Genomic DNA, 27,122 nt, shown 5'->3' with positions numbered 1-27,122 from the left:
TGATTTTCAGTCCACCCACATGGAAAAGAAATAGTAATAACTTATATGATTTACTCATGAAAGTGGCCACTTTCTCATTACTTTCATACATTGTTGTAGGAAGTATCCAAAACATACAAGTTTCATTTATATAATTTTTCAAGGGATCTTATATCTGTTTTCACTCTTGTATGCTTTTCATACAAGTTTCACACAAGACAGATACAAACTTTATAAGATTTATATATATCTCTTCCATATGGGCAGTTTTTGTCTAATATGGCATACCTCAGCCTGCTTCTTAAGGAGATCATTTTTAGATACTGTTAATACTGCTGTGGATAGTTTTTCAGAACGGCTGCTTCTTCTTTTGTCCTCCACGCTGCACACTATACATAGATATACCAAGTTTTCAGCTAATAGCTCTTTGCGAATCACCTTGTTGATGCATAAAACAATTAAATGGGAACAAATGATGTGTTTGTGCAACAGGCAGATACAATTTAAAATGGGTTACTTGCTATTGTCTGTTGCTCTGTTATGTGTACACACTGCACAGGTTCATCCCTTAAGTTAAGAACTTTTTATGCTTGTTTGAGTGTTAAGTGGCTTAACAAAACAATGATGATATTAATAAAAACATTCCTCTGAAAATGGTCAGGTGCAAGGATTGGACTGAAAAGAAAATCACGACATCATGAACATGAAATTAGTTTTACTATTGAAACTACCCCATGATATTGATCCTCAAAGCTGGCCGTAGAAAAAAACCTCCTCTCCCTCCCCACAAAATGTACACTTAGAAGATCTGTTACCGTCTTTGTCTTGTCATTGTTATCGCTGGTATTGGGGTTTTGAATAGCGAGGGCTCAGAAATGCTGGATAATAATAATTAGTTTATCAGTAGTAGTGGAAATAACAACAAGAAGGCACGAGTATAGCATCCACATGATACTGGGTTTTTTTTTCAATGCAGCGTCAGTGGAGAGCCTTCACCACACCCGTGGTATCAGTCAGCCGTTGCAGTGCAGCCGCAGACTGGTTGGACATTTTCTGATCAACTTCACCGGTGATTATATAGAAAAGGCGAGTTTAACAACCTCAGTTCATTCATTCAGAGACACACAGTGACGACTGCAATAAGCTTCTGACATGGCGTGTGACGTTTCCCTGCTTCTGCATGGGTAACAGTTAGAGAGTCAGCCTGTGAAATCTATGGAAATATATGAACTGAGGCAGATCATACATTTCATACAACTCAGCTAAATGTTCAATAAGTCCTCCCAAACCACCACTGTGGTTCCTGTTATATTGGCACGTAAGATTGCTGGATAGTGGTCTGGACTGAGTAAACAGGCTAAATACCTGTACGATGAATCTCACTTCCATTAGCCTTTACGCTACCCTACTGTGGGAAGTAGTTGCTGTATCACAGAGCTGCACAGAACCAACACTACAGCTGCCAACGTCATCACACTCGTACTCATCATTTTCTCGTCACATGTTCTTCTCTTAAATGCATCCATGGGGTTGCACATTTCCCTGTAACACACTTCTGCCCCTTTAACTCTGTTAAAGAAGGAGAAGTTCAGAATAATCATTTAGAGTAATTAGTGATAAGGTAATGGGTTCACTCACACAATCTGGGTCTAATCAAGGGTCACAAAGAGGTTGACCCGGGCGGGGCCCGCCTGGCAGCGCTGCCATTCACAGTTAAAAACAGCGGCGTGTCCTGCAGCTCATTTGGGTGGACAAACTCTGCCAGCCTACATTATACGTATTCGTCAGGCTGAATTGGTGGGCCAGTATCTCGGGCCCAGAGATAAGTGGAGAACTTTCCAGATGACTGGAGCAGGACAACCCCAGCCCGTCATTCCACTGATTGCCACACACTCCTCTGTTGCCTTTTTGGCAGCAATTTCTGCCGGGCCCCCCTCCATTCTGCCTTTCACTTTGTCCCAGTAATGATAATGGGACACATGCCTTCACCGCCACACACAATGTTATATCACACAAGCACACACTCTCACTCTGTCTGTCCGTCTCTCGCACACACACACTCAGGGGCACAGTGTTAGTACGGTTTCTCTGTTAAATGTAGTAAGTCCCTGTCGCCCCATCCTGCCAGCTTTGTCTGCCCTCAGCTGTTCCGGCCCGGTGCCCGTATTGTGCTGCCGGGCTCATTACCAGAAGCACTGTGGCCCGAAACCTCCTCACTAATAGGCCCGGGGAGAGACAGAGAGGAGTTATTTCTGTTGTGTCGTCTGTGGAGCAGTTGTAATGTGTGGGGTTTTTTGGCAGCAGGACTGTTAATGTTTAACGCTCGCTGCTGTTATTTCTCTGGCTGGTCCTCAGCTGGCTGGAGAAGCTGAAAAAAAGGGTTTCACTTAAAAGATTTTCCTCATTCCAGCGAGGCACATGAACGCGAACGAGCGTATATGGATGTGTATCATGTCTCTGCATGCTTGAGCAAGGGACTTGCAACCAATGAGCGTCTGGGTGGTTGATGGGCTGTCTGGGGTGGACCAGGCCACTTGGACAACAATGGGATGAAATTCTGGTGTTGTTTAAAGTTTACAGAGCAGTGTGTGTGTGTGTGTGTGCGTGTGTGTGTGTGTGCGCGCGTGTGTGTGTGTCTACAGTGGTTTGGCTGGAGGAGCGAGAGGAAGCAGGGGGTGTAAAGGAGTGAGTCAGGAAATGGTGAAATGTGAGGAGATGGAAGACTTGAGGGGGGAAAGAAAAAGAAAGAGGAGCGCATACTGTAAACAGAAACGTGTCAGGGCTGATCTTCATCAGCAGATCCTCTGACTGAGGACTTCAGGTGATTGTCTCAGAGAAAACCCTTCATGCAGTCTGATTGAGGAGTTACATAATTAGACTTGAGGGTTTCTTTAAAGATGAATTAGGCCATGAACTGTGCAGAAGTTCGTGAACTAAAAAACGACTACAGCGATCGCGGTGGTCTAATGAGAGTAAAGAGCAGCTCAGAAGATCCAACACAGGAGTTCAATCAGGTTCAAGTGCAGGTTTCAAATAAATACTCTGATATTAAGTTACAAATAAAACAACAACAAAAACCCATTATTATCGCATTTATTTTCATAATAATAATAAAATGAAAATGTATTTATTTTATCGGTCTCATTATTTTTATATTGTGTTTTTGTTTTGTTTTTTCTAAATTATCAAAAAATTTAAAAAGAAATGTATTTTTTTTAAAAAGGAAAAAATCGTCCCGACCTCTCGCCATTAATCTCGCGGTAGGTGGAGGTGGTGGTGGCACCAGGTGGGCCGCGGCACCGCCGAACCGTGGCCTCGTTACGGCGGCTCTATAATGAGGCCGCAAAGAGGAAAGAAATAATTGCAAATAAAAGTACATGATGCAGAAAATAAAAAAAGAAATTAGACAGATGCGCGTGTTTTTCGGGATCATTGACTGTGTCCTTTAAAAAATGCTGAGTGGAAAAAAAAAAGCATTTCAGGTTTTTTTTCTGTTGTTGTTGTTTTTTGGGGGGGAGGGGGGGTCAGCTCACCGAAATAGCGTCAACGATGACGTCACCAATAATAATAATAATAATAATAATAATAATAATAATAATAATAATAATAATAATAATAATAACCGATTTAACGTATCACAATTTCCCTGCTATATTGAGCTCTGGAGAATTGAGAAAGCAAACAGGGAAAAAGCACATAAATTTGTCATGCTTTAATTAAAATAATTCTTTAGAAATTCATTATGTACATCTGCAATAATATTAATAACAGTATAAGAAAAAATAGTCACAGTTTTTACCAAACATCAGAACATCAGCATGACAACAAACTCAATTTAACTGAAGCAAAAACAAACGTATTTCAAGCCTTGTTGGTTTTTAGTGGCCAAATCATCATCACCCCCTCCCCTCTTAGTGAAACTGCATCACTTCCCCCATAAAGTAATTCTTCATTTACATTATGTACATATTGCTGGACAGATATGTAATTGTCTTTGAGGGGCGTATGGAGGCTTTTCTTCTGTAACTGTGATTTTTTTCCCCCCAACAGTAAAAATCAGAATTTACAGTAACAAAAAATAAAATAATAATAATCACAAACTGAATTTGCAGGCAAGCATACAAGTAGATTGAGAATAGAAATTGATTCGTGGTGATAGGATAGGATTCAGTTTTTTCCCTCTTCTTAAAAACAAAGAAAAACAAATAAAGGTTGTAAACAAAGCAGGCATAGTTCAGTACAAAGAAGTTGCATATCCCTTATTCACTGGATCAGTGGAGTCAAGTTGCAGATGTGCCAGGAAAAGAAAAGAAGAAGAAAGAAAACAGTCTTTGGCCAAAACAGCGCTGAATGGATTCATACTGAAAATATGCTCCCATGGAGTCTGTGGAAACAAGCCCTGGAGGAGGTCGTGGTTAGCAATGTGTAAACGTGCATGAGTCACAGCTACCCTGGGAAACGGTGTCTGTGACTGCAAATAAATACAGGAGCAGGCTTAGGATGACCATGAGAGGACGAGAAGGAGAGAAAAAATGTGTTGCTGGGTCATCAGTAGAAGTCTCGAGTTCACTTCCAGTTTAGAGCTGCGTGTCTCGGTCCACATCAGATCAGCTGATGGTAAGGTCTCCAGTCTTTACCGTGGCGTGGAGGCCCATCAGGACTGAGGCGAGCAGCGAGGACTAGAGGTGGTCGTAGGCGGCTGCAGATGGCGGGCCCGTGCGGGAGGCCGAGCTGTAGTAATAGGGCGAGCCTGCGGGGGGAGACACAGATGGAGCTGGATGATGCTGGTGGTCACAGCTTTGGCTCTGAGTGTTTTGAGGCTGAAGGCCCATCACGACCTGCACGTAATGAGGGACCCGGAAACCCTAAAAGCATGAGTGATGCTGGGGTATGTTTCAAGCAGAAAATCAGCCATCAAACCTCCACCTCTCTGTCAATTAATAAAATTTGGTGATGAGATGAGAATACAAAGCGAGTTTCTCCAGCAATTAGACTACAAGATGCCTGCCTGCACTCCACAAAACTGCAGTAACAATACAACAATACTGCATACACTGCTGTCTTTGAGGTAAAAATGAATACATTTCAAGCTACTGTACATTTCAGTGTCGAGAAATGGAAATGTTAAAGGTTTAGATGACTTTTTGCTCATTAGTTAATGAAAAGTTGTTTTACCAGTTGTCTGATGTTATATTGTTTTGTCTGCAGCCCAGATGTGGCTTTTAATACAGCAAAATTTTTACCAAGATAAATGAATATGTTAAAGAAAGGTAGGGGGGTCAAAAAGTGCATTAGGTGTCACGCGCGCCACTTCCTGGTAGGCCGTCTATTAAATTCTAGTCAGAGTGAAATGTTTCTGAATCATAAGGTCAGAGAGAAAATTCTCGTAAACCGTTTGTGAATTCTGGAGAAGCTCCGCAGGGGACACGTTCGCCGCCTTAGTAACAAATATGCACGGGGTTGGGCTTACGTGTGCTCAGTTACTCACCCAGCAAGCTGGAGTTGGTGAACCTCCAGGCTTCGCTGTACGAGGTGTAGGGCGAGTGGCTGTAGGACTGACCCGAGTAGTCTGCACCTGCTGCAGAGAAGGAAAAGAACATTTTAAAAATAAAGTTGAGCAAACAGTCCAAACGCTCCGAGCTGAAACACGCGAGGAGACGTTTTTTATTAAAATGCAAAGCTGGAGCATTGCAAGGAGCTCGGCAGGTTGTTTGTCTGAGTGCCAGCATCTGTTCAGCCTTAGCTCATAATTCACCGACAGTTAGTGCGGCCTGTAAACCATTAATCTGTGGTGCAGGTGGATGGCTGAGGGTAAAATCCCTCGGCCCAGTGGTGCGTGCACACAGCTAGCCTTTACGCCCTCTTTCTCCAGCGCTTAGGCCCCTTCCATCGTTCAGCCTCTGCCCTCTGAAATGTCCTCCTCCTCTCTCCATCCTGCACTTCCTGTCTGGCAACTCCTCTTTCTTTCATTTTTCTTTTCTTCTTCTTCTTCTTTTTTTTTTTTTTTTAAACATTCCAATATCTAATTGGTAATTATGTTGGCTGGAATGAATCCCTGAGCTCCCCACCTCCTCCTCCTTTTCTGCCCCCCCCCTACTCGGTAATTGTGTATCAACGCTTCCTCACAGCGAGCCCACCAGAAAAAAATAATAAATCAGACCCTCTCATTTCGCGCTTCGGAGGGCAGACTTCAAATAAAAAAAAAAAGGCAGATCACACACATACATGCACATACACACTCTCTCTCTCTCTCTCTATGCTCACATGCAGGCATCTTGACACACACACACACACACACACACACACACACACACACACACACACACACACACACACACACACACCCTGTAAAAAACAACAACAAAAAAACCTTCTACTCTTCCCAGCTTTACGCCCCATCCACCCACAACCATTGCATCTCCCTCCTGGGCCCCCTGGTTCCCATGGCGATGTGTGGTAAGAGGTGTCTGGGTGAGGGGGTGTGGGCAGCAGGGTGGAACCCCAGCCAGTTCCCTGTACCCCTCCCCATCGGGCTCACGTGCACCCCTGCGCTCGTTCACCCTGGCAAGACTACTCATTAACTCAGCCCGTCTCCTGGTTAATCTACAAGCCGCCATCCTGCCCTGCTCCTTCTTTCTGTTTCCTTTCCTTCCTCCTCTTTCTCTCTTTCTTTCTACTTGTCTTTCCATTTTTCCATTTTTAAAACAAAAACGTATTCCTTTGGGTCAGCTCCTTACCTGCTACCATTCCCGTGATTGCAGAGGAAGAGTATCCCGTCTGAGCAGGGGAGGGGATGTGAGGTGGGTAGCCAGGGAGGGTGGAGCTCACCATGTCGCGCCCTGAAAGCACACAAAAAAGCCGCACATCTTTAACACCGAGGTGGATGTTTAGATTGGTGTTTTGTGCTGGACAAACGTGTAAGATGCAAAGACTGAATTGAAGCTGAAACGATAGGATCAGTTTATCATTTAACTTTCTGCAGCATTCAAATGCCGAAAAATAAACGAATGAGCAAAAAGTAAACAGAGATGAGATGGATGGCTGCGTTACCTGAGATGACAGACTGACTGCTGAATTGCCCATACACTGGTGCATGATGGGAGAATGAGTTGAAGGCGTTGGGGAAATGGTTGGAACTGCTGCTGCTGCTGCCGCTGCAGCTGCTGCCGCTGCAGCTGCTGCCGCTGCAGCTGCTGCCGCTGACAGAAATGGGTTTCTGCAGCGCGTGCAGCTCCACAAAAGCCAGGTTACAGGCTGCCATGTTTGGGGAGGGGGTTGTGCTGGTCACTTCTGGGGACATTTCCTGTTTTAGACAAAGTGGCAGGGTCTGTACGGGCTCTGAGGTGGCGAGAGCCAGTGTGCAGCGCGTGGGTAAGGAAATAAAAAAACAAAACAAAGCAAAAACAAATGGTGAACATGGGTGGAAGTGAAAAAAGAAAAAACACGCAGGACTAAAAGAACTGTGTGAAATGCCAAAACTGAACAAAGAGTGAGCGGCAGCATGTGGAGGGTTCTGGGCCCTGTGGTTAATGGAGGTTAAAGAGCATAATCCAGCATTAAGAGTCTCACCAGTCACCATGGTGTAGCTCTGGTGTGCCGACAGATTTCGTCCAATGGCAGAGCTGGATGATGAGAGGCTGGTCTTGGCTTCGTCTAGGCTACCGTTGATGAGGGACAGCGGGTACAGAGTCTGAGGATGATAAAGGCTGCTGTTACAAGTGTACAAGTAAAAAAATGAAATGAGGCTTTTCAGTCCAAACAGTCGGTACCTGCTCGGTTTTGCTGTTTGCTGCTGATCCGAATGAATCCGGAGGATAGTGATGACGATCGAAGCCGCAGTCCAGATGTTGCGAGGCGGGGGGGAAGTGTTCCACTCTCATCTGTTTCCTCGGGATGCCTCCGCTGCCCTGAGAGTCCACGCTGTGCCGACAGCTCTCCTGATCACCTGTGAGAGGCAACGAGGAGGATAGAGGAGGAGGAAAGCTTCGTGTTAAACTGGCAAACAGTAATTTTATCCTGAAGGTCTTTAAATGTCCTCTGAGAAGATTTTGGCCCCTTCAATTATTTGAAAACTAAAGAGGTAAAGAGCTTGTCTCTTTGGCACAGTTCCTAAGTGGCTCTAATTAACTGGTTTGTAGTTCTTTGTGGCCATCTGCGTCCCTCAGAGCTCCATCCCAAGTCTGCGCTCTCTTACTACTTCTTTGAATTTATTAGAAATCACAACATTAAAAAAACTAAAGCAGGCCATAAATCACCGCTAACAAATGATTACACTGATATCAACGACTTGATTGCCTGCGTCCCTGACAGACGTCAGCTTTTTAGTTATTGGAGGAAAAACTGAGATCTGTCTAAATGCTGAAGAACAGGACAGAAGCTGCTGTGTCACAGTGATTGGTGTTAAGCGTGCCCTGTCGTGCACAGGACCTTGCAAACCTTAATAAAGTAAAGCTGAATTTCCGTTCGAGGGACAACTTTTGGCCTGTTTTACCCTTGCAACAGGAAAGTGTTCTTACAGGAAACAAGGTCAGATTAATGATTAAATAAAGCAGCTGGGAGAGCCATACTTGTTTTCATCTTTAAAAGTTTTAGAGTGCATGCCTGCAGAAGACCTAGAAACAAGTTTTTCCAGCCATATTTGCCTTTGTTTTCTCAGTATTGTTAAGGATAGTGGGCAGTAACCCAGTCTTTCTTATGAATAAGCTTCAGATTGCGGTGTTTTGTTTGCTAGATTGATTTCTTACTGTCATCGTGGCTCCTTTTGCCTTCGCCGTTGGGTTGAGGAATACCCAGCAAGCCACTGATGGAGTAAGTTGAACCCAGAGAGTCCGACTGCGGGGATTCTGGAGGGGTGACCGCAGAACTGGGGACTGAGAGCGAGAGAAAGAGAGAACAACAAAGACAGATCTGAGACAACGATACTGCGCAGCTCTTTGCTGCTGATGTGACGAGAGGCCCGAGTTTAATCTCGCAGAGCAATGTATTTAATCCTAAACCTTTCCTGCATCCCTTGTTGTCGTGCATGTGTTCATAAGTGGTGCAGACTTACTCAAAGTTTGCCCTGGACTCAGGCCTTTTCCATCCAGAGGAAGGTTAAACGGCTGCTGGACCTTCGTTCGGATTATTCTGGAACAAAAACAACAATTTTTAATGGATTAAAGCATTCCCACTAATTATACCACACACACACACACAAAGGCAAAACAAAGGCAGCACACTCAGTCTCAGCCATTCAGCTCAGCCGAACTCAGCCAGTCACAGCTAAATGCTGCTTAACCACCTGAACCCCGGCTTACACGATTTCATTCATAATTCAGTTTGGCACCTGTTAATGGAGCTCACGCTGGGCACTGTGTCACTGTCACACACTCCCTCCGCCAGCAGCCGGTCTCTGATTTCCCAGGCGAACATGGTGGGATTCTGCCTCTTGTACTCAGCGATCTTCTCCACAACCTTAGGAGTGGCCACTTTGGGCTTGGAGCCGCCAATCACACCGGGCTTGATGCTGCCTGTTTCATAGTAGCTGGAAGGGAAAGATGATTTTGTAAGTGGAAAGTTTAGACGGGACATAAAAGTGCTCCTGATGATTAAGCAACCTCTCAGCTCTCGAGACTCTCATTAACAGGAACAATTAACAGGAAGTTGAGGACTCACCGTCCCAGGATCTTGCTGACGCAGCCGTGGCTGACTCGAAGCTGCCGGGAGATGTCACAAGGCCGAACCCCCTGATGGGCCATGTCCACAATGCGTTGCCGGATCACCTCCGGAAGCGGGCGTCCATTAACAAACATTCCACCTAGTTGGTTAAGACCCCCATGACCTGGGGGAGGAGGGGGGATGAACACTTATAAATGTCATGGAACTCACGTGCACCTGTCTGCACACACGCACACATGCATGTTGATTCAATCACACCTGCTGATTCACACATCATTTATCCAGGTTAACTCTATAAAAGCTGTTTGCATGGAAAGAAATGATCTAAAAGTTCACACACACAGATTTTACAGATTCATACCAGAACTTTACTCAGTGTTTTAATCTATTTATATTTTATTTAAAATATAACATAAAAATAATTAAAAGAAATAAAAAAAATACTAATGATTACATATTAGTGCTATATTATGCAGAACCGGGCATATTTAATTTATCTAAAGTAAACAGAATTTATCCCTAAAGCAAGACTGATGTTTTAGATTTAGATAATAAACAAGATGGCAGTGAGTCGTGGAGGTTAGTGAGACCTTTTGATACTTGGATGTGGTTAGCGTCAGTCTTTTCTGGAAGCTTTTTGTGTGTTTAAAAGTTTTATAAATAGGAAAAAAGCTGATATTGATCAAAACTTCAGTTATTTTGGGTGTGAAATTGCTTTTGTGTTTAACACTGGCAACAAACAGAAATGCGCATTCTGGAAAAACTAATGGTTCTTTGATGATCCCACTGGCTAATCGCCTCCTTATAAATAACACCTTCAGGCTTTTCTCCTCACAGTTCCCATTTATAGGCCGCTAATTTGAGGCTCAGTTGGCTTCAGTGACAGTGACTAATGTTATTTTACATTTCAGGAGAACATGTCACTCAGTGAAGGGGCGAGGTGGAGGGGGGTGGGGGTGGGGTAACATTTTAAACTGTGAAGTTCAAGTAAAAAAAAGAAAAAAATCGGATTGTCTATACTCAGTTTTTATTATTTTATGCGTTTCCAGCCTGTTTTTGAGAAGCATCTGTTCACATGAATTATTAAAGTTTAATATCTGTTCTCTGGCACATATAAAAAATATGTATATGTATTTTTTACACTACAGAAATGTGACTGGTGTTCTACAATAACGTGATTTTTTTTTTTCATTTTTAATGCACATGAAGCTGATTTTCTGCGCGCATTTACTACAAATTAGGCACAAAGTGCTCCCCTGCTTCTCCCCGGCATATCCTCCATGTCTTCTCTAAAGGCTTGCACGGTGGTGACTCTGCAAGAACACCATTGCTTTTAATTTAACCCCATTGAGTCGCTCGTTTCTCTCAGCCTTTTCTCTTTTTCCCCCCAGCTTTCATTTCCACATCAAACAGCGGCCGGACGAGGCCGAGGCATGGAGGGAGGGCAGCCTCTATTAACGCTGCCAGCCGAGTGTGGAAAAAAATCTCCCTGCCAAGCTTCATCAACCTGCAGGATATTAAAGCGGAGCGGCCCCGAGGCGGACAGGGGGGTAGTGCGTGAACGCGCACGGCGCACTTACACCACGCACACACAGAAAAACAAAGCATGGGTTAATAGATAGATAGATAGATAGATAGATAGATAGATAGATAGATAGATAGATAGATAGATAGATAGATAGATAGATAGATAGATAGATAGATAGATAGATAGATAGATAGATAGATAGATAGATAGATAGATAGATAGATAGATAGATAGATAGATAGATAATCCACGGTCTTCATAGAAGAACACATCTCAGTATTTACCTCTCCCGGTGTTACTGGACATATCCCTGAGTTTGTGCTTGTTGCTCCACCAGCTGAACGTGACGCTCTCCTCCTCCACGCCGACCCGGTTAAAGTGTGTTTATACTCCTACCCCTGCCTGGTCTGGCATGAGTGTTCTCCCACCAACTTCGAGCTGCAGGACATCAAGGTGTTTGTGAAACTGGCTGCTGGTCATATCTGTGCGGCCTCTGAACTCCTACTAAACAAACGTTTCCTCCCTGCGCGTTCATCTCACACCGTTAGGTCTACCTGTGGCCCACCTGCTTGTGCTAGTGGGCTACGGTGTGATGATTGAACAGTCTGCAGGAGATTTAGGCCATAATCTTTATGGCATTATAAAGACTGTATTTGATTTGTCTTATTATAGCGATGATTTGTTTATTATAGCGATACATTTATGTATATTCAGTCAGTACCGAATGAAAGCCGAGGTAAACATCATGGCAGCAGTCTCTACGAGACATGGAGCTGAAATGACAGGACTTCACGTTGGATGTGTTAAAGTGAGAGGCCAGCTAGAGAGATGAAAAATAACAATGTGTTATCATTTCTCGGTTTAAGGACACCCAGGTCTGTATAATGATTAGATCCATTGTAGACGCGGTGGCTGGCAGTTGTTTTTGGCTATGTGTGTGTGTGTGTGTGTGTGTGTGTGTCTTGTCTACAGGCTTCATCTGTTCAGCTGCTGTACACTGAAGGACTTTTCAGCTCTGGGAAATTCTCACGAAAATGAGCAAAAACATCAAGTGGTAATTTATGAGTAACGAGGGAAGAAAGAAAAAAAGAAACGATATGACGCCCGTCCTAAAAAAGCAGGTAAGCAGAAGTGGATCAAAAGTCAATAAAGCCGCTGCTGGTTTCTCTAAATGTTCAAAATGTTGTCATGACCTGCTGGGAGGCAGTTTTAAATGACGGACAGGACACCTGGACGGCCTGATTCAGTTCAGTTTACCTGCAATAACTTTAACATCGCAGGTACTAATAATCCATACAGCGCATGCCCAGGTCTAATTTACCTGATACTAATTCATTTATTATTAACTGAAACACACTTTTAATCTCGCTGAACAATCCAATGACAGTTATCTACTTTTTTTTGGTAAGTACTTACTTTATTTGACTTTATTTGACTTATTTTTGTTAGCAATTAGAAACATGTAATATTTTGAAACCTGAAACATGTGTGATAGTCTTAAAAAATAATCGAACTTCTAGATGATTATTAATAATGGAAATTGGAGGTAGCTGGTGAAGAAAAATTTAAAAGCATTTAAACTAATATGACATGACTCTAATGTAAAATTAAATCAAGTGTGTTTTATTTAATTTACTTCGATCAGGCCAAATAAAGAGCCGGTACACAGATGATCCACGGCGGGCTAACTTTTACGTTTGGACGTGAATGTATCATGGCTAAAACTGTGTAATTATTAATTTAATAAGCTGCCCGCTGTTTTCGATCGCTTGTATTAACGACGGTTATAAATGTTCAGTGTAAAACGTGATTTCCAGCAGAAATTGAAGGCCTCGCTGTTTTGCTCACAATTCCAAATTTAGCATAAAAACAAGACAGTTTGCGTTAATGAATGTATCATTGACTGTGATGGGGGTGCTTTTTATTTTAGGAGGAACTATTTATTTATTTATTTTAAGAAATCAATGCACTTTGGAAAATTAATAAGAATTATTCATCTGTTTTTGCGCGAGGACCCGTGCCTATAAGGTCACTCGAATTATGTCACTTAAAGACACAAAACAGACACACTCTTTGTTTTTTTCTGCGCACATTTTTCAACTTTAATTAAATTCTTTAGATAATGTCTTGTTAAACAGCGTTTAACCGTGAGCTCTGTCTCGCAGCATTTTGCCCGGTGATTTCTCTCCGTGTTGTCAGGATTGTCTAACGTTCTCATTCAGACATGACAGATCACACAGAAAACATGTTCACTTTAGAAGAGGGCTTACCTTTCCACGCAGGAGCTCGAAATAACAGCAATAATCATAAAAAATGTTCCACAGCAAATATTCTGATATTATCCAAACGATCTCTGGTGGTGTGCGTCCGAGCCGCGTTGGAGGAGGATGGACCGCTGTTGTGCTGCGTTGTGTTGCGTCGTGTGTGCGCAGTCGGCACTGACTCAGGTTTTATCCAGCAGGGCTGCGCAGAGGATGGAGCACTGCAGCCATTGGACGAGGAGGATGGAGGAGGTGTGTTTTGGGTTGGTTTTGGGTTTTTTTTGTTTTTTTTGAGGAGGAGAGGGGAAAAAGTGGGACAGGATGACTGACCGCGGGCTCTGATGGCATCACACCCCCTGAGTGACTGTACGGAAACACTTGTCAGGAGGCGGCTTGTTTCTATTCACCTCCAGCGACAGCCCGCTTTGATTAGATGGTGAACCGGCGTGTGACACCGGGCCCGACTTCCACACGATTTGCTGCGATGCCTCCCTGACAGGCGACTCTGGAGGATCCCACTGAGTCCCACTGAAAAATGTTTTGCAAAACTTTTTTTTTTTAACTGAACAAAGAGCAGAAAATGAAAGGTGGAAAATACTCTCAGGTCAGCAGGAGAGACTCTTATGTCCAAATTAAATCGGGGGAAACAAATTAATCTTCGCAACCAATGAGGAATCACGTTATTTATATAAATATAGTTTAACCAAAAAATAAAAGTAATAACAATTCAAATAATTAGTCTTTACCAAAATAAAATACTCCGCGAATAATAAATAAATAGATAATAAATAAAAACACGAAAATTAAATTAACCTCTGGTCCTATAATTTTTGTTGTACTTCATCTATATCTTATTTTTAAATGTTGCTCTCTTCCTTCATATTTAACAACAAAAATTAGCCTGCATGTCTTTAAAAAACGATACAAGGTAAACCTTTTACTGGTTGCATACAGCATTAGAATAAAAACAAAAAAACAACTAAATATGACGAGAAAAAATAAAAAGTTTTTGGCTCACACAGGAGACAGAGGGGCTTCTGAAATAAGCTGCAAGACACTAAAGGATTTTTTTTGCATTTGAGCTTTTTCCAGCTTTTATGTAAAGAACGCATCCGTGCTTCAGTGTGTCCACGTAGTGGTTTTGTGTAGTTGAAAAAAAAAGTAGTTCTTGGTTTGACTTTCTGCACCGTACTTGCAGCAGGCCCCTGCGTGTGCGTGATGTGACAGCAGGGTGTCAGGATCCCGGTGAGTTTAAGACGCTGTTAAACGTTGTTCTCATGAGCCTGTAAAACAAACACAACACCTCTAATAACAGACACCAATGGCACCGTGTCGTCTGTCTCAAATTCAAGTGGCTTTACTCGGCCATATGGACTTAAAAGAATACGATCTGGGAAAGAAAGAAAGAAAGAATCAACTTTGCGCTCTGGAAATCGTTCATTCGTCGTCTTTGAAAAGCTCTGCCACTGCACATGGTCAGGTCAGAGCCGTTGCTGGACAAAGGGTCGAGTGTTTTAAAATAAACACAAACGCCAGCACATTAAAGGAATCGTAGTATTAGCTGGAAGCAGAAACAGTCCTCTGTAAAGTGATCGGAGCGCAGAGAAAATGACAAGTGCCTGAAGGGAGAGGTGGCAGAGAAGAGAGGGAGAGAGGGACAGAGAGGTTACCGAGAGTTTAACAAGGGATTAAAACTCAACGATTGGTATCTATCGCGATCATACTCTGAATTAAAATAGCCTTTAATTATACGACTCCATTTGCCAAGGGGCGAAATTCATACACGCCCCAAAATCCACCGGCCTCTCCGAACGCAGGAAGACCGACATGAAGAAGTTACTGTTAAATATGTCAAAAGTTTCTTAACCTTAATTTTTCCCCAGCTGGAGAATGTCAAAGTTGAGGCTGTAAGATATCATTAAAAAGCATAAAAACACAAAAAGGTTTGCGTTTTATTTGAAAACATAAATTACTGAAAAACATAAATTCGCACGGAAGATGTAAGAGGAGAGAAATGAATACCATGGTCCAAGATTTACAATCCAAATGTTTTCTCTTAAACTATAAATTCAGTTTGAATTATTGCGCATTTAGGTGTAAAAATATTATAGAAAAAATAGAATATACTTTATTGTACAAGAAGAAGATTTGGCTTTACTTTATAAACAGCTCATCATAAGGTTGTATTTGTGTAATTAACGTACTAAATCCAGTGTGTTTACAAGATAAAACAAGATCACTGCTAAAACTCTATTTACACGCAGACTGGCGCATTAGGCTGGATTTACTGTGTTCATTTTGAATAAGTGTTATAACTGCAAGGCTATCCAAATGCAATCCTCGCCAGACAAGATGTGCACTTGTATGAACATCACTCCTCATATATCCCCAAAGTGAACAAATGTTAAATCGTTCCTCATAAAGACTCGCTAAAGGCTTGTTGGCAGACTTTTAAGCCACTCTCTGCTTCCTCGTTCAGTTTTCATGTCTTTGGAACTCATCGTCTTCCCTCTTGATTGCTCTGCCGGCCAATTTAGAAAAAATGTACTTATTTACCCTGAGCGATAACTGTGGGAAGTCTCTGAAACGTGCAGAAAATGTTCAGTGGGACACACGCAGGGGGGGTGGGGGTGGAGGGGACTCAAGAGCAGCTCGGTCTGTTTGGGTTAAAAATTAAAAGGCGCACTCAGGACAAAAGAAAAATTCCACTTATAGGACTATTTTATTTTTCTCCGGGTGTGTCGTGTTTGTTGTGTATCTCCGGACTGATTTCCCCGAGCAAAGTGTGTGTCCCTGTAAGAAACCTGTGACCTGCGGCTACAGGTGGCAACAAAAGTTGGGGGTAAAAGGTCAGCCAGAGCGAGCATTTCCGACTCCAGAGATAAGAAATCATCCTCAACTATCCTCTTTATATTTCCTTTATATCCTAGAGTTTGTGAAGAAAATTGGACCTGGAAACGATCTCCAGGTTATTCAGGTGATAAACCTGGTCTCAAAGCTAAAATATGTCATGAAAAGGAGGGTGGGTGGGTAGCACGGGATAAATCAGGTGTGCAAGGAGCCGCCGAATGCCAAGGACGCACAGTCCGCCTGGGCACGAGCTCGATTTCGTCATTTCGTCAAAATACACGCGCACGCGCGCGCACACACAACAAAGTTTCCACAAATATTTAACAGCTCAGACTCTCTCACTCAGATTAAGCAGAAGTGTGCGGGTGTCCGTCTCATTGTGCACGCGCCTAGAAATCGCCTTCTGTGCTTCTGCGCGCTCCCGTAAAGATAAATGGGAGAGGAAGAAAAAAAAAAAACATCCACTTAATGACAACTTTAATAAATCTAAGCCTTGTGGGCGCTTGTCTCTTTGTGGTCAGCGAGTCGAGATGAGCCACATAATTAGGCCATAATAGCTGGAGAAACATCTCAGTATTGATGATCCCATTAGGGCAACGATTTTAGCGCACAACTTCTAAAACATACATTTTCTATCCTAATCTTATCTACAAAGGGCTTCTCACACTGACAAACGCTTGAGGAAAATATAACTGCTGCTTACATATCAAGTATTTCTGTTATAATGAATGTTTATTCACTCAAATTCGGACTTGATGGCTTATTCTGTTAAGCTGAAGCTCCTCAGGTGTGTCACTGGGGCCATGAGAGGGTTCATAGAAGTACACATTCATTGGGGGGAGTTTGATTCACACTTTGCCCACAAAGCTCCAGACATGTGAACCTTAGTGATCTACAGTGTAGCGTATATGTTACCATATGGCATCCAGACATGTTTAGGTGTCAAGCCTTCCTTCCTTGCTGTTACTCTCGTGATGCATGTGTTGCCAGCAGCTTTTCAGTGCCTCCTCTCTCTCTCTCTCCAACCAGCCTTTACCATCTGTTGTAGCTCCCCTCCATTCTGTCCCTTCATCTTTTTCTTCCCATCTTCCTGTGTTTTGTGCACTGTCCACCCTCCCTCCAGCTTTGTCTGTCTTAGTTCATCCCTGTCCATTGTTCTCCCTTGTTCCTCCCCATTTCCGCTTTGCTGTTACCCTCTGACCTCACCCCCTTCCACCCTGCTGACCCCCTCCATCACCACCACCTCCGCCGCCATCACCCCACACAACTTGGGACCCCAAATCTTCTTGTTCTTCTCTTCACTGATTCCCCTTTTAAGTTTCTTTCGGAGGGCTAATAACTGTTGCCAGCAAGCTCCACACAAAATCCCAGCATGATTGCTATTGTGAGACGTACAATGGCGTGCTGGCAGTAATAGCCATTAGCAGCAGAGGGGCTTGGCTCGGACGTAATGTTGAGCTGTGTTTAGCCCACATGCAACTTGGACCGGTGGTCAGATAGGAACTTTCACTTTCATGACCGATCACCATCAAGTTTTTAATTTCCTCTGAGTCTTTTTCTCCAGTATTTTTCTTTCTTCCCCCCCTAAAACAACATAAAAGTGGAGGAACTTATTAAAACGTGCAGTTATTTCCTTAATAATTTACACAAAGCAGGAGGGTGGGTGATACAGGCCACAAACTGACAACAGCACTCTCTGGGTAAAAGAAGGAGACTTTGATCAGAGCAGCTGGTGGACCTTGTCTTCATACCTGTCACTCAGAAGAGATTACCAAGGAGACGTGCATCACAAAGCTTGCAATTGGCTGCAACAGTTGAAGGGGTGTGGAGCCGAGTGTCCTCAGGGGAACTCAGGTGCTCTCCTTGCAAGAAAAAAAGAGTGAGACCGCAGAGCTGATCGTACGTAAAGTAAAAGAGCCTCATTATCCTCGGAGTGGTATGTAGCCATAATGCAGAAAATATCAAAGAATGTGAAGCAAATGAAAAAATAAAGAAAAACAGAGCACTTTGTGTCATCCTCTGGATTAGTGCCTTATTACTTCCTGCTTCTGATGAACTTGCTGAAGAGACGTGACAACAGGAACACAGCACATTGGGGTCACTTAAGAGAAGAACTTATGCTGTGCAAAACTGCCAAGGAGAAAAAGTTAGTTTCCTAGTTTCCTTTTTAACCCAATAGTATCGCTGTGAAGTGTCCTTGGAGAGTGATTTTATAGCTCCAGTTAAGTTGCTAGGTTTCGACAAATACAACCTGCCTGTCACGAATGAATTACAAAGGAGTGTTATACGGGACGTTTAAGGTTACCATTTGTGTGTGGATTTGAAGCAGACACGATGTTGCCTCTCAGCATGAATTGTATTAACTTTGGCGATCTGCTCTCCACATTCGTGCAGCACCGTCCATCACGGTGTCAGTTTCAGATTCTTCCAGCCTCAGCTGAGTTTCATGTTCATGGCTGATTAGGAAATGCTAGCATGTTACCAAGCTAAACTAAAAATGATGCACATGGTGAACAGGATCGTAGCTGTATACTGTGAGCATGCCTTAGACTCATGGATGCTGCGCGTAAGAGCAGCTGCACAGGGTATCTGGACAAGCCTAGTCATCCTGGTTTTGTTAAACTGGAACTTAAACATATCTGGATAGCCAGCTTGGTCGTCTAGGATCATTTTTATTAATTATGACATTAAGGGCTGTGCATATTTTCACCAGTAACAAAATGTGCTCAGAAGAAAACCTAAAAGCAATGTTTACTAGGGTACAAAAAAAAAATGCTGAACAGGACAAAATTGCACCTATCTGTCACCAAAGCAAACACTTCCTTTATTATATACAATTTCATGGGCAAATTTAATTAAAAAAAAAAAAAGTTTACCTCTCTACTGTTATCCTAAAGGGAAAACTGATGTTTTTTTAACTAGGCTGTAAACATAATTATGTTTTCATTTAGCATGGGAGTCCATAGGGACTTGGATTTGTAGCCAACCTCAAGCAATCACTGGAGAAACGTTTAAATAGAGTCACAAATGTTTTAAATCCCTTTTGTCCATCGAGATGTGGCACAGGAATGATTCAATTCAATTCAATTCAATTCAATTCAATTCAATTCAATTCAATTCAATTCAATTCAATTCAATTCAATTCAATTAATATAGTGCCAGTTCACAACAACAGTCACCACAAGGCGCTTTATATTGTAAGGTAAAGACCCTACAGTAATAGCAAGAAACCCAACAATCACATGACACCCAGTGACCAAGCACTTGGCAACAGTAGGAAGGAAAAACTCTGTTTTAACAGGAAGAAGGCTCCCACTGGTTGGTCTGTGTTGGGTGTGATAAAGGACAAAGGACACTGTAGAGTACACATAACACCAAACCACCTCACCTAAAAAGAAGTAGATCCATATATAATTTGTGACATTATTTAGCAATTTAGCTGCTTTGCTACTTTAGGTCGGCTGATTATGCCTTATAAGTTTGGCATATTGAACAGAGCGTGAGCAGCTAAAATAAGAGGTTTAAGTGTGCTGTCAGTGCAGGCAGACAGAAATCCCACGCAGCATGATGGCTTAATGGTAAACAGGTTCAGCAGGACATAAAAATTACTGTAGACATGGGGCAAAGTGGGATATCCATCCTGCAGTATCCTGGCATCTCTGATTTTGGTATATTACCTGTTGTCAGCTGCCAATAAAGTGAAAGAAAAGTGAATGTCATAATACTAACAGGCATTAAGAGAGACAGACTGTATGCCTGTAGATTTACAGCGGCGATGTCCAACTGATGCGTTGTGTTTGACTATTATGAATAGCCCAGGGTAATAGCAATGTAATTAGGCCTTTACTGTCGTGTAATTCTCTGTCAAGCACACTGTCGATATCTTGGTTGATGAGGTTGAAAGTGAGATTGGAATCCAGTGACCCGGGCCAGCTGCTGTAATAACGGTGCACGTGCACACATGCACGCACACATGCACATACACGCACACCCATACACGGCGCTTGTAATGCAGTGTTGATGCTGTGATATTTGCTTTTGTCCCTGTGTTGATCTAAGCTGACATTATGCTGTATGGCAATGATCGCTGTTTGTCTGAGTGTTACATTTGTCATCTGTGGGAGGGCAAACGAGGGATCAGGGGGACTGGAGAGCCAAGTGAGGGGGAACTTGGGGAGGAGGGGGGGCTTGGTAGGTGTACGAGGGTGGGGGAAACAGAGGGAAGGATATGAGGGTGGGACAGCGGCGGTGCGTGAGCTTATCTTTTGTGTGTCAGTTGCGGATCTGCTGGTGTGGAAGCGGATCTTTTCCCTCAGTGACTCTATTAATTTACCTCATTTATCTTAACCACCTCCCCCTCCCCCCCAATAAATACTGGAGACCTCAGAGTGCACGCGTGAGAGTGTGTGCGTGCATGAAAAACCCTACATCTGGATATGTGTGTGTGTGTGATGGAATAAAACCACAGCAGCTCCCCTTTCTATTCCCAGAGGACAAATCCGTGGCGGAAAAACTCATTTTCCTGCAAATAGTTTGTCAGCCAAGCTAGGAGGAGTGATAAATTATCACAGACGTTAGGTGAAGGAGGACGACAGGAAGAGGGAAGCCCCCTCTCTCTCTCTTTCTCTCTCTCTCATCTCTCTCTTTTATCCAAACAGCTACTTCCTCTATTTCATCCCATCATTTCTATTTACCTCTGATTTCCCTCATGCTGCATCTCAGCTCTGATTACAACAGGATGCATGCCTTTCATGTTCATATATACACACTCGATCATGAACACAAACAAACACACATAGCTTTCCAGTCCAAGTTGGAATTGGGAAAATGTGGCTGCCCCTACAACTCAAGTGTGACTCCCCATTCCAAATGATAAATTGATGGCCAGAAAAATGGATTTGTTTTCAACTGGTAACACATCAAAGAAATAATAATTCTGTGTGGGGGAGAGTGGCGGGATGATGAATGGGGGTGGACAGCTGGATCACAGTAGAGCAATGGAGTGAGTGAAAGCGAGGGAGAGAGAGAGAAGAGAAACAGAGAGATGAAGTGGCACAGTGTGAGTAAGAAAGTGCAAAATCAACAAGCAAAAAAAGAAAAGGTTTTATATGTTTTGTAATAAGCTAACTTTGTGACATGAGATCATTTGACCTAGACAGCACACCCATATCTGAATACTGGACACTTCATATCAGGATTGTGCCGCTAACAGGCTTCAGTCTCCTCCTGGGAACAATTCCCAAGAAAAATGCATTCTCTGTCAAAAGTGTATTAGCGGGGCTGCTCACTGATGTTGTGAGAGAAGTTTGTCTCTCAGTCACAGCTCTGATTCATCCCACAGGTGCTGGATGAAAAGGTGGGTGGGGGCGACTCTCTACCTGACTTTGCAGTGTAGGAGTTCTCAAAATGCTGCCAAAAAATTGGATGATAACAACATATCACATCGAGGTCTCTGATTATTATTGTATGTTGTACTAAATAAAAATAGTTCAGCTTAGATGTCCTTTTGCCTTCAGAGCTGCCTTAATTCTTATTGCAGAGATTCAACATGTTGCTGGAAACATTTTTCTGAGATTTTGGTCCATATTGTAACACAGCTACTGCAGATTTGCCAGTTTCACATACATGATGTGAAGCTCCTGTTCCACCACATCTTCTCTATGATCTTCACTGGAAGCAGCAATCAGAAGATGGGTGGTGGTCATCAAGGGATGAACATGGTCGGCAGGTACACTGTGGCGGATCCCCAGTTGGTACTAAGAGGCCCCATGTGTGCCTAGAAAATATCCCAGCCCGAACTTCTCATATAAACCAGGATGGATCCGTGTTTTGATGTTTTATATGCAAAATTTTGTTCCTACCACCTGAATGTCACTGCAGACTCATCAGACCAGGCAATGTCTTTTTAATCTTCTGTAGCATCTGTGTGAATTTCAGCCTCAGTTTCCTGTTCTTAACTAACAGGCTCAACAGTCAGTGTGGTCTTCTGCTGCTGTAGCCCATCTGCTTTAGGCTGGATGTGGTGTGCATTCAGAGATGCTCTTCTGCATATCTTGGTTGTAATGAGTGGTTACTTGAGCTGTGTGCCTTCCTATCAGCTTGAAGCAGTCTGGTCTTTCCTCTGACCTCTGGTATCATCAAGGCATTTTCACCCAGAGAACTGCCGCTCACTGGATATGTTCTCTTTTTCAGACTGAACCTGGGCGATGTTTGCATGGGGAAATCCCAGTGGATCAACAGTTTGTGAACCACTCAGACCAGCTTGTCTGGCATCAACCACGATCCAAGGTTTAAATTCACTTAAAGTGTGAGTTTCTCCATTCAGTTTGAACTACAGCGTGTCATCCTGACCATGTCTGCGTGGAATAGCTGGTGTGCCATTGGCTGATTAAATGTTTGAGATAGCAAGCAGTTAAACAGGTGTACCTAATGAAGTGGCCAGTGACTGTAATTGAGTTCAATTTAAAATTACATTTTTAAAAATAAATAAATAAATAAAATAAATCACATATTTTTTGAAAACATGCTGAATGTTCTTGCACAGTAATCTCATGACTGGTTAACTCAGAGAAAACTACAGAAAAGTGTCCGTAGTCTTGACATTCCCGTTTTTCTCTTAAAAACATCATTAAAGTTTTAACATTTCTCACCAGCTCTTTTACAAACAGCATTTTCACAGCTTCTAGGATTTAAACTTTGAAAACTTTCATTGGATATTTGTTTTAACTTCATTTCTCATCACTGTCACTAGTGTAACTATTGTAATTCTTTCCCATAAACTACAATTTAAGTCATCTCTGAGTAAAACTCACAGCAGCCAGCGTTTGAATGAGCTGATGCTTATTTTTTAAGACAGTGTGCACAGACGTTATTCTTTCTTATCCTGGGTAATTCAAAAAAGGGGCCTGCTGCATCTGCTGTCGCGCTTCTACTACATGCTCTCACATGAGGTTTTGTTTCTACAACTATGAAAACAACATTATCTCTATCTCTTGCTCCCTTTTCATCTGATCACATGTAGTGACCCTTTTACAGGGCTTGGTGAGTAATTACTGAAGCCACAGTGACAAAGAAAAGTAAAATAAATTCTCTGACAACCAAATAAAAGGAAAAAAGCTGAACTCAAGTTGAAATATAACTCCCAGAAACTACAAAATAATTTAATAAATAAAGTGAAGCTTAATCGCAACCACCAAAGAAAAAATGTTTTTCTATAACTACCTCACATTTTGTAGATACCTACTGTATGTTAGATTAAGCACATACAAAATTTTTGGCTCCTAAACTTAGCAAACAGTAAATTATGTTGCTCTTGGATTATATCCGGTGGCTTTGCACGCCCTCACATGTAGCTTTGTTGTTTTAAATCTCTGACCTCCCCCTCCACCGCCAAGCCAAAGACACACATCTAAATTTTTGCGGGTTTTCATTGAAAACTACAGAGGATATAAAAATTCTCATAAATTAACTGTAAATGTCTACTTGCTTGTAAAAAGTTAATCATTTTATCTTAAAGGTGACTTTGGTGACTACTGCTGACCCCTGTTATCTAGACATCTGAGCAAAGCTCCTAATGCCACAGATGTCTGCAGGATCAACATACAAAGATGTTAAATCTGCAATCCTCAACTAAAGCTACTTCCAACATACAGTGGAGCAAAAAAGTATTTAGTCAGCCACCGATTGTGCAAGTTCCCCCACTTAAAATGATGACAGAGGTCAGTAATTTGCACCAGAGGTACACTTCAACTGTGAGAGACAGAATGTGAAAAAAAGAAATCCATGAATTCACATGGTAGGATTTGTAAAGAATTTATTCGTAAATTAGGGTGGAAAATAAGTATTTGGTCACCTCAAACAAGGAAAATCTCTGGCTCTCACAGACCTGTAACGTCTTCTGTAAGAAGCTTTTCTGTCCCCCACTCGTTACCTGTATGAATGGCACCTGTTTGAACTCATCATCTGTATAAAAGACACCTGTCCACAGCCTCAAACAGTCAGACTCCAAACTCCGCCATGGCCAAGACCAAAGAGCTTTCGAAGGACACCAGGAAAAGTATTGTAGACCTGCACCAGACTGGGAAGAGTGAATCTACAATAGGCAAGCAGCTTGGTGTGAAAAAATCAACTGTGGGAGCAATCATCAGAAAATGGAAGACATACAAGACCACTGATAATCTCCCTCGATCTGGGGCTCCACGCAAGATCTCATCCCGTGGGGTCAAAACGATCATGAGAACGGTGAGCAAAGATCCCAGAACCACACGGGGGGGACCTGGTGAATGACCTGCAGAGAGCTGGGACCAAAGTAACAAAGGTCACCATCAGTAACACACTACAACGGCAGGGAATCAAATCCCGCAGTGCCAGACGTGTTCCGCTGCTGAAGCCAGTGCACGTCCAGGCCCGTCTGAAGTTTGCCAGAGAGCACATGGATGATACAGCAGAGGATTGGGAGAATGTCATGTGGTCAGATGAAACCAAAGTAGAACTTTTTGGTATAAACTCAACTCGTCGTGTTTGGAGGAAGAAGAATACTGAGTTGCATCCCAAGAACACCATACCTACTGTGAAGCATGGGGGTGGAAACATCATGCTATGGGGCTGTTTTTCTGCCAAGGGGACAGGACGACTGATCCGTGTTAAGGACAGAATGAATGGGGCCATGTATCGTGAGATTTTGAGCCAAAACCTCCTTCCATCAGTGAGAACTTTGAAGATGAAACGAGGCTGGGTCTTCCAACATGACAATGATCCAAAACACACCGCCCGGGCAACAAAGGAGTGGCTCCGTAAGAAGCATTTGAAAGTCCTGGAGTGGCCTAGCCAGTCTCCAGACCTCAACCCCATAGAAAATCTGTGGCGGGAGTTGAAAGTCCGTGTTGCTCGGCGACAGCCCCAAAACATCACTGCTCTCGAGAAGATCTGCATGGAGGAATGGGCCAAAATACCAGCTACTGTGTGTGCAAACCTGGTAAAGACCTATAGTAAACGTTTGACCTCTGTTATTGCCAACAAAGGTTATGTTACAAAGTATTGAGTTGTATTTTTGTTATTGACCAAATACTTATTTTCCACCCTGATTTACGAATAAATTCTTTACAAATCCTACCATGTGGATTCATGGATTTTTTTTTCACATTCTGTCTCTCACAGTTGAAGTGTACCTCTGGTGCAAATTACTGACCTCTGTCATCATTTTAGGTGGGGGAACTTGCACAATCGGTGGCTGACTAAATACTTTTTTGCCCTGCTGTATATACAACGAGCACCTATATCGTAATAAACCGATGTAAATATCAGCAGATGGAAAACACCAGTTTAAATACTAAAAAATCCTCTTTATTCCTGTTTCTTGCACTCCTCCACAGCGGCAGGCCTTCCCACTCAGGTAGTCATCTGGCTCAGGTAATAACATAAGTGCTGAAATGAGATCATCATAATCATCATTTTCTTTATTGCCTCAGATCCCAGCAGAGGATCATCATAGCGAGAGCCAGAAATAACACAATTACGTCCATATATTCTCGCAGTTTTCAAGCAGTTATTTGGACTGTCGGCGCTCTCGGTGGATCATTAAATGTATCGAGGTGTTCTTCCCACTCGTTTACTCACTTCCCCTCCAGCTTCCTAAAGCTGTTCCTGTACAATGTCTGTTTTCATCTTGCTCATTTTTTTTTCCCCAGCCATATCTTATTTTTATTCTTTTTATCACCCTCCCTCCACACGCTCTCTTCCTCTCCCTTCGTGGTGATTGATGGAGTTAGGCAACAGTACACAGAGCAACGTGTGGCCAACAGTCCAAGACAGCCTGCGTGAGAGGGAAAGAGAGAGGTTGGTGAGGAGGAGGAGGGGGGTGGGGATTAAACGAAAAGAGAGGTGAAAGGAAGGGAAGGAAAGAGGAAGCAGGGAGTCAGTGAGTGTGTGAGAGAGAAGGGGAGGGAGGAAGAGGGAGAGGAGTGTATGAAAGGAAGAGAAAGAGAGAGGGAGAGAGGGGAGCTCAGCTGAAAGCCACAGACTTAATTCTATGCATCATTAAGCAGTCTCACTCAATGCAACATCCCCTATACATCATCCACGCTCAGTAAACACAACGATGACATTACATTAGCAACTGCAAATGAATTTTCTTTTTAGAAGGAAATTGAGAATACTCTCTTACTCTCCCTCGTTTTTTTTTTTCAACCTCTCTGCTGCTTGCAAAGCTTGAGTGTAGGACATAAAAATACAGCGAGATATAAACAGAATAAAAACACAAACAATATTTCCCTTTCCCCTCTCTCCGGCACACACTCTCTCTCACTCTGTCACACAGAGGAGACTTCTGAGCACAAATACACACCTCTCCTTAGTCGCTCTTCCGAAATGTTTTTATAATAGGTGCTTCAGAAAGATACCTTATTTAAAGATAAGGTATCTTTGAAAATGCTACACGAAGCCATTTGTTCTCGCTTTGCCAAATTTAATCGAGCACTGGCTGCACCGGCTGCTGCTAAATTTCAACTTAGCTATAGCTAACGTTTGCGTTCCTACTGGGGGATCGTTTGTGCATCAGTAATAACCTAGATCTTGCAATGTAAATTCCAATGTGCCAATCTTAGTCAAAGCATGCAAACGGATTGCTTTCAAAAGATTTTGGGGTAACATAATTTAGACATGAGGCACAAGGTACTGAAAACAGCTTTAGCCCGCAAGAGGTGTAATTGTTTAGATATTTTAAAAAGTCAGAAAGCACACTTTGGCTTCACGTGTGCTTAGAGTTACACCTAACTCTAAAAGCTTTGATTTATAAAAGTTTGGAGATCAGATTTAAGTCTGAATGAGTCCTCTGAATGAAGCTGAAGGTG

General features: G+C 42.7%; 1 protein-coding gene across 1 annotated transcript; it reads right to left on the bottom strand.

Annotated features, from left to right (window-relative positions):
* Window positions 1–3,682: 3,682 nt before the first annotated feature.
* pax8 (paired box 8) lies at window positions 3,683–13,773 on the bottom strand. Its single transcript, XM_085461023.1, is given in 12 exon segments — window positions 3,683–4,729; window positions 5,468–5,557; window positions 6,717–6,818; window positions 7,030–7,317; window positions 7,549–7,669; window positions 7,749–7,924; window positions 8,724–8,849; window positions 9,029–9,105; window positions 9,305–9,502; window positions 9,634–9,823; window positions 13,561–13,623; window positions 13,626–13,773. Coding segments are annotated over 12 exon segments (1,650 nt in total). The 3' UTR covers window positions 3,683–4,658.
* Window positions 13,774–27,122: the final 13,349 nt, after the last annotated feature.

The sequence above is a fragment of the Copadichromis virginalis genome, linkage group LG7, assembly GCF_057382275.1.
Source record: "Copadichromis virginalis isolate Kocher_CV1m ecotype Utaka linkage group LG7, C_Virginalis_male_GT1.1, whole genome shotgun sequence".
In the NCBI taxonomy this organism is placed as follows: Eukaryota; Metazoa; Chordata; class Actinopteri; order Cichliformes; family Cichlidae; genus Copadichromis; species Copadichromis virginalis.
This window is presented reverse-complemented; position numbering and strand designations above follow the sequence as displayed.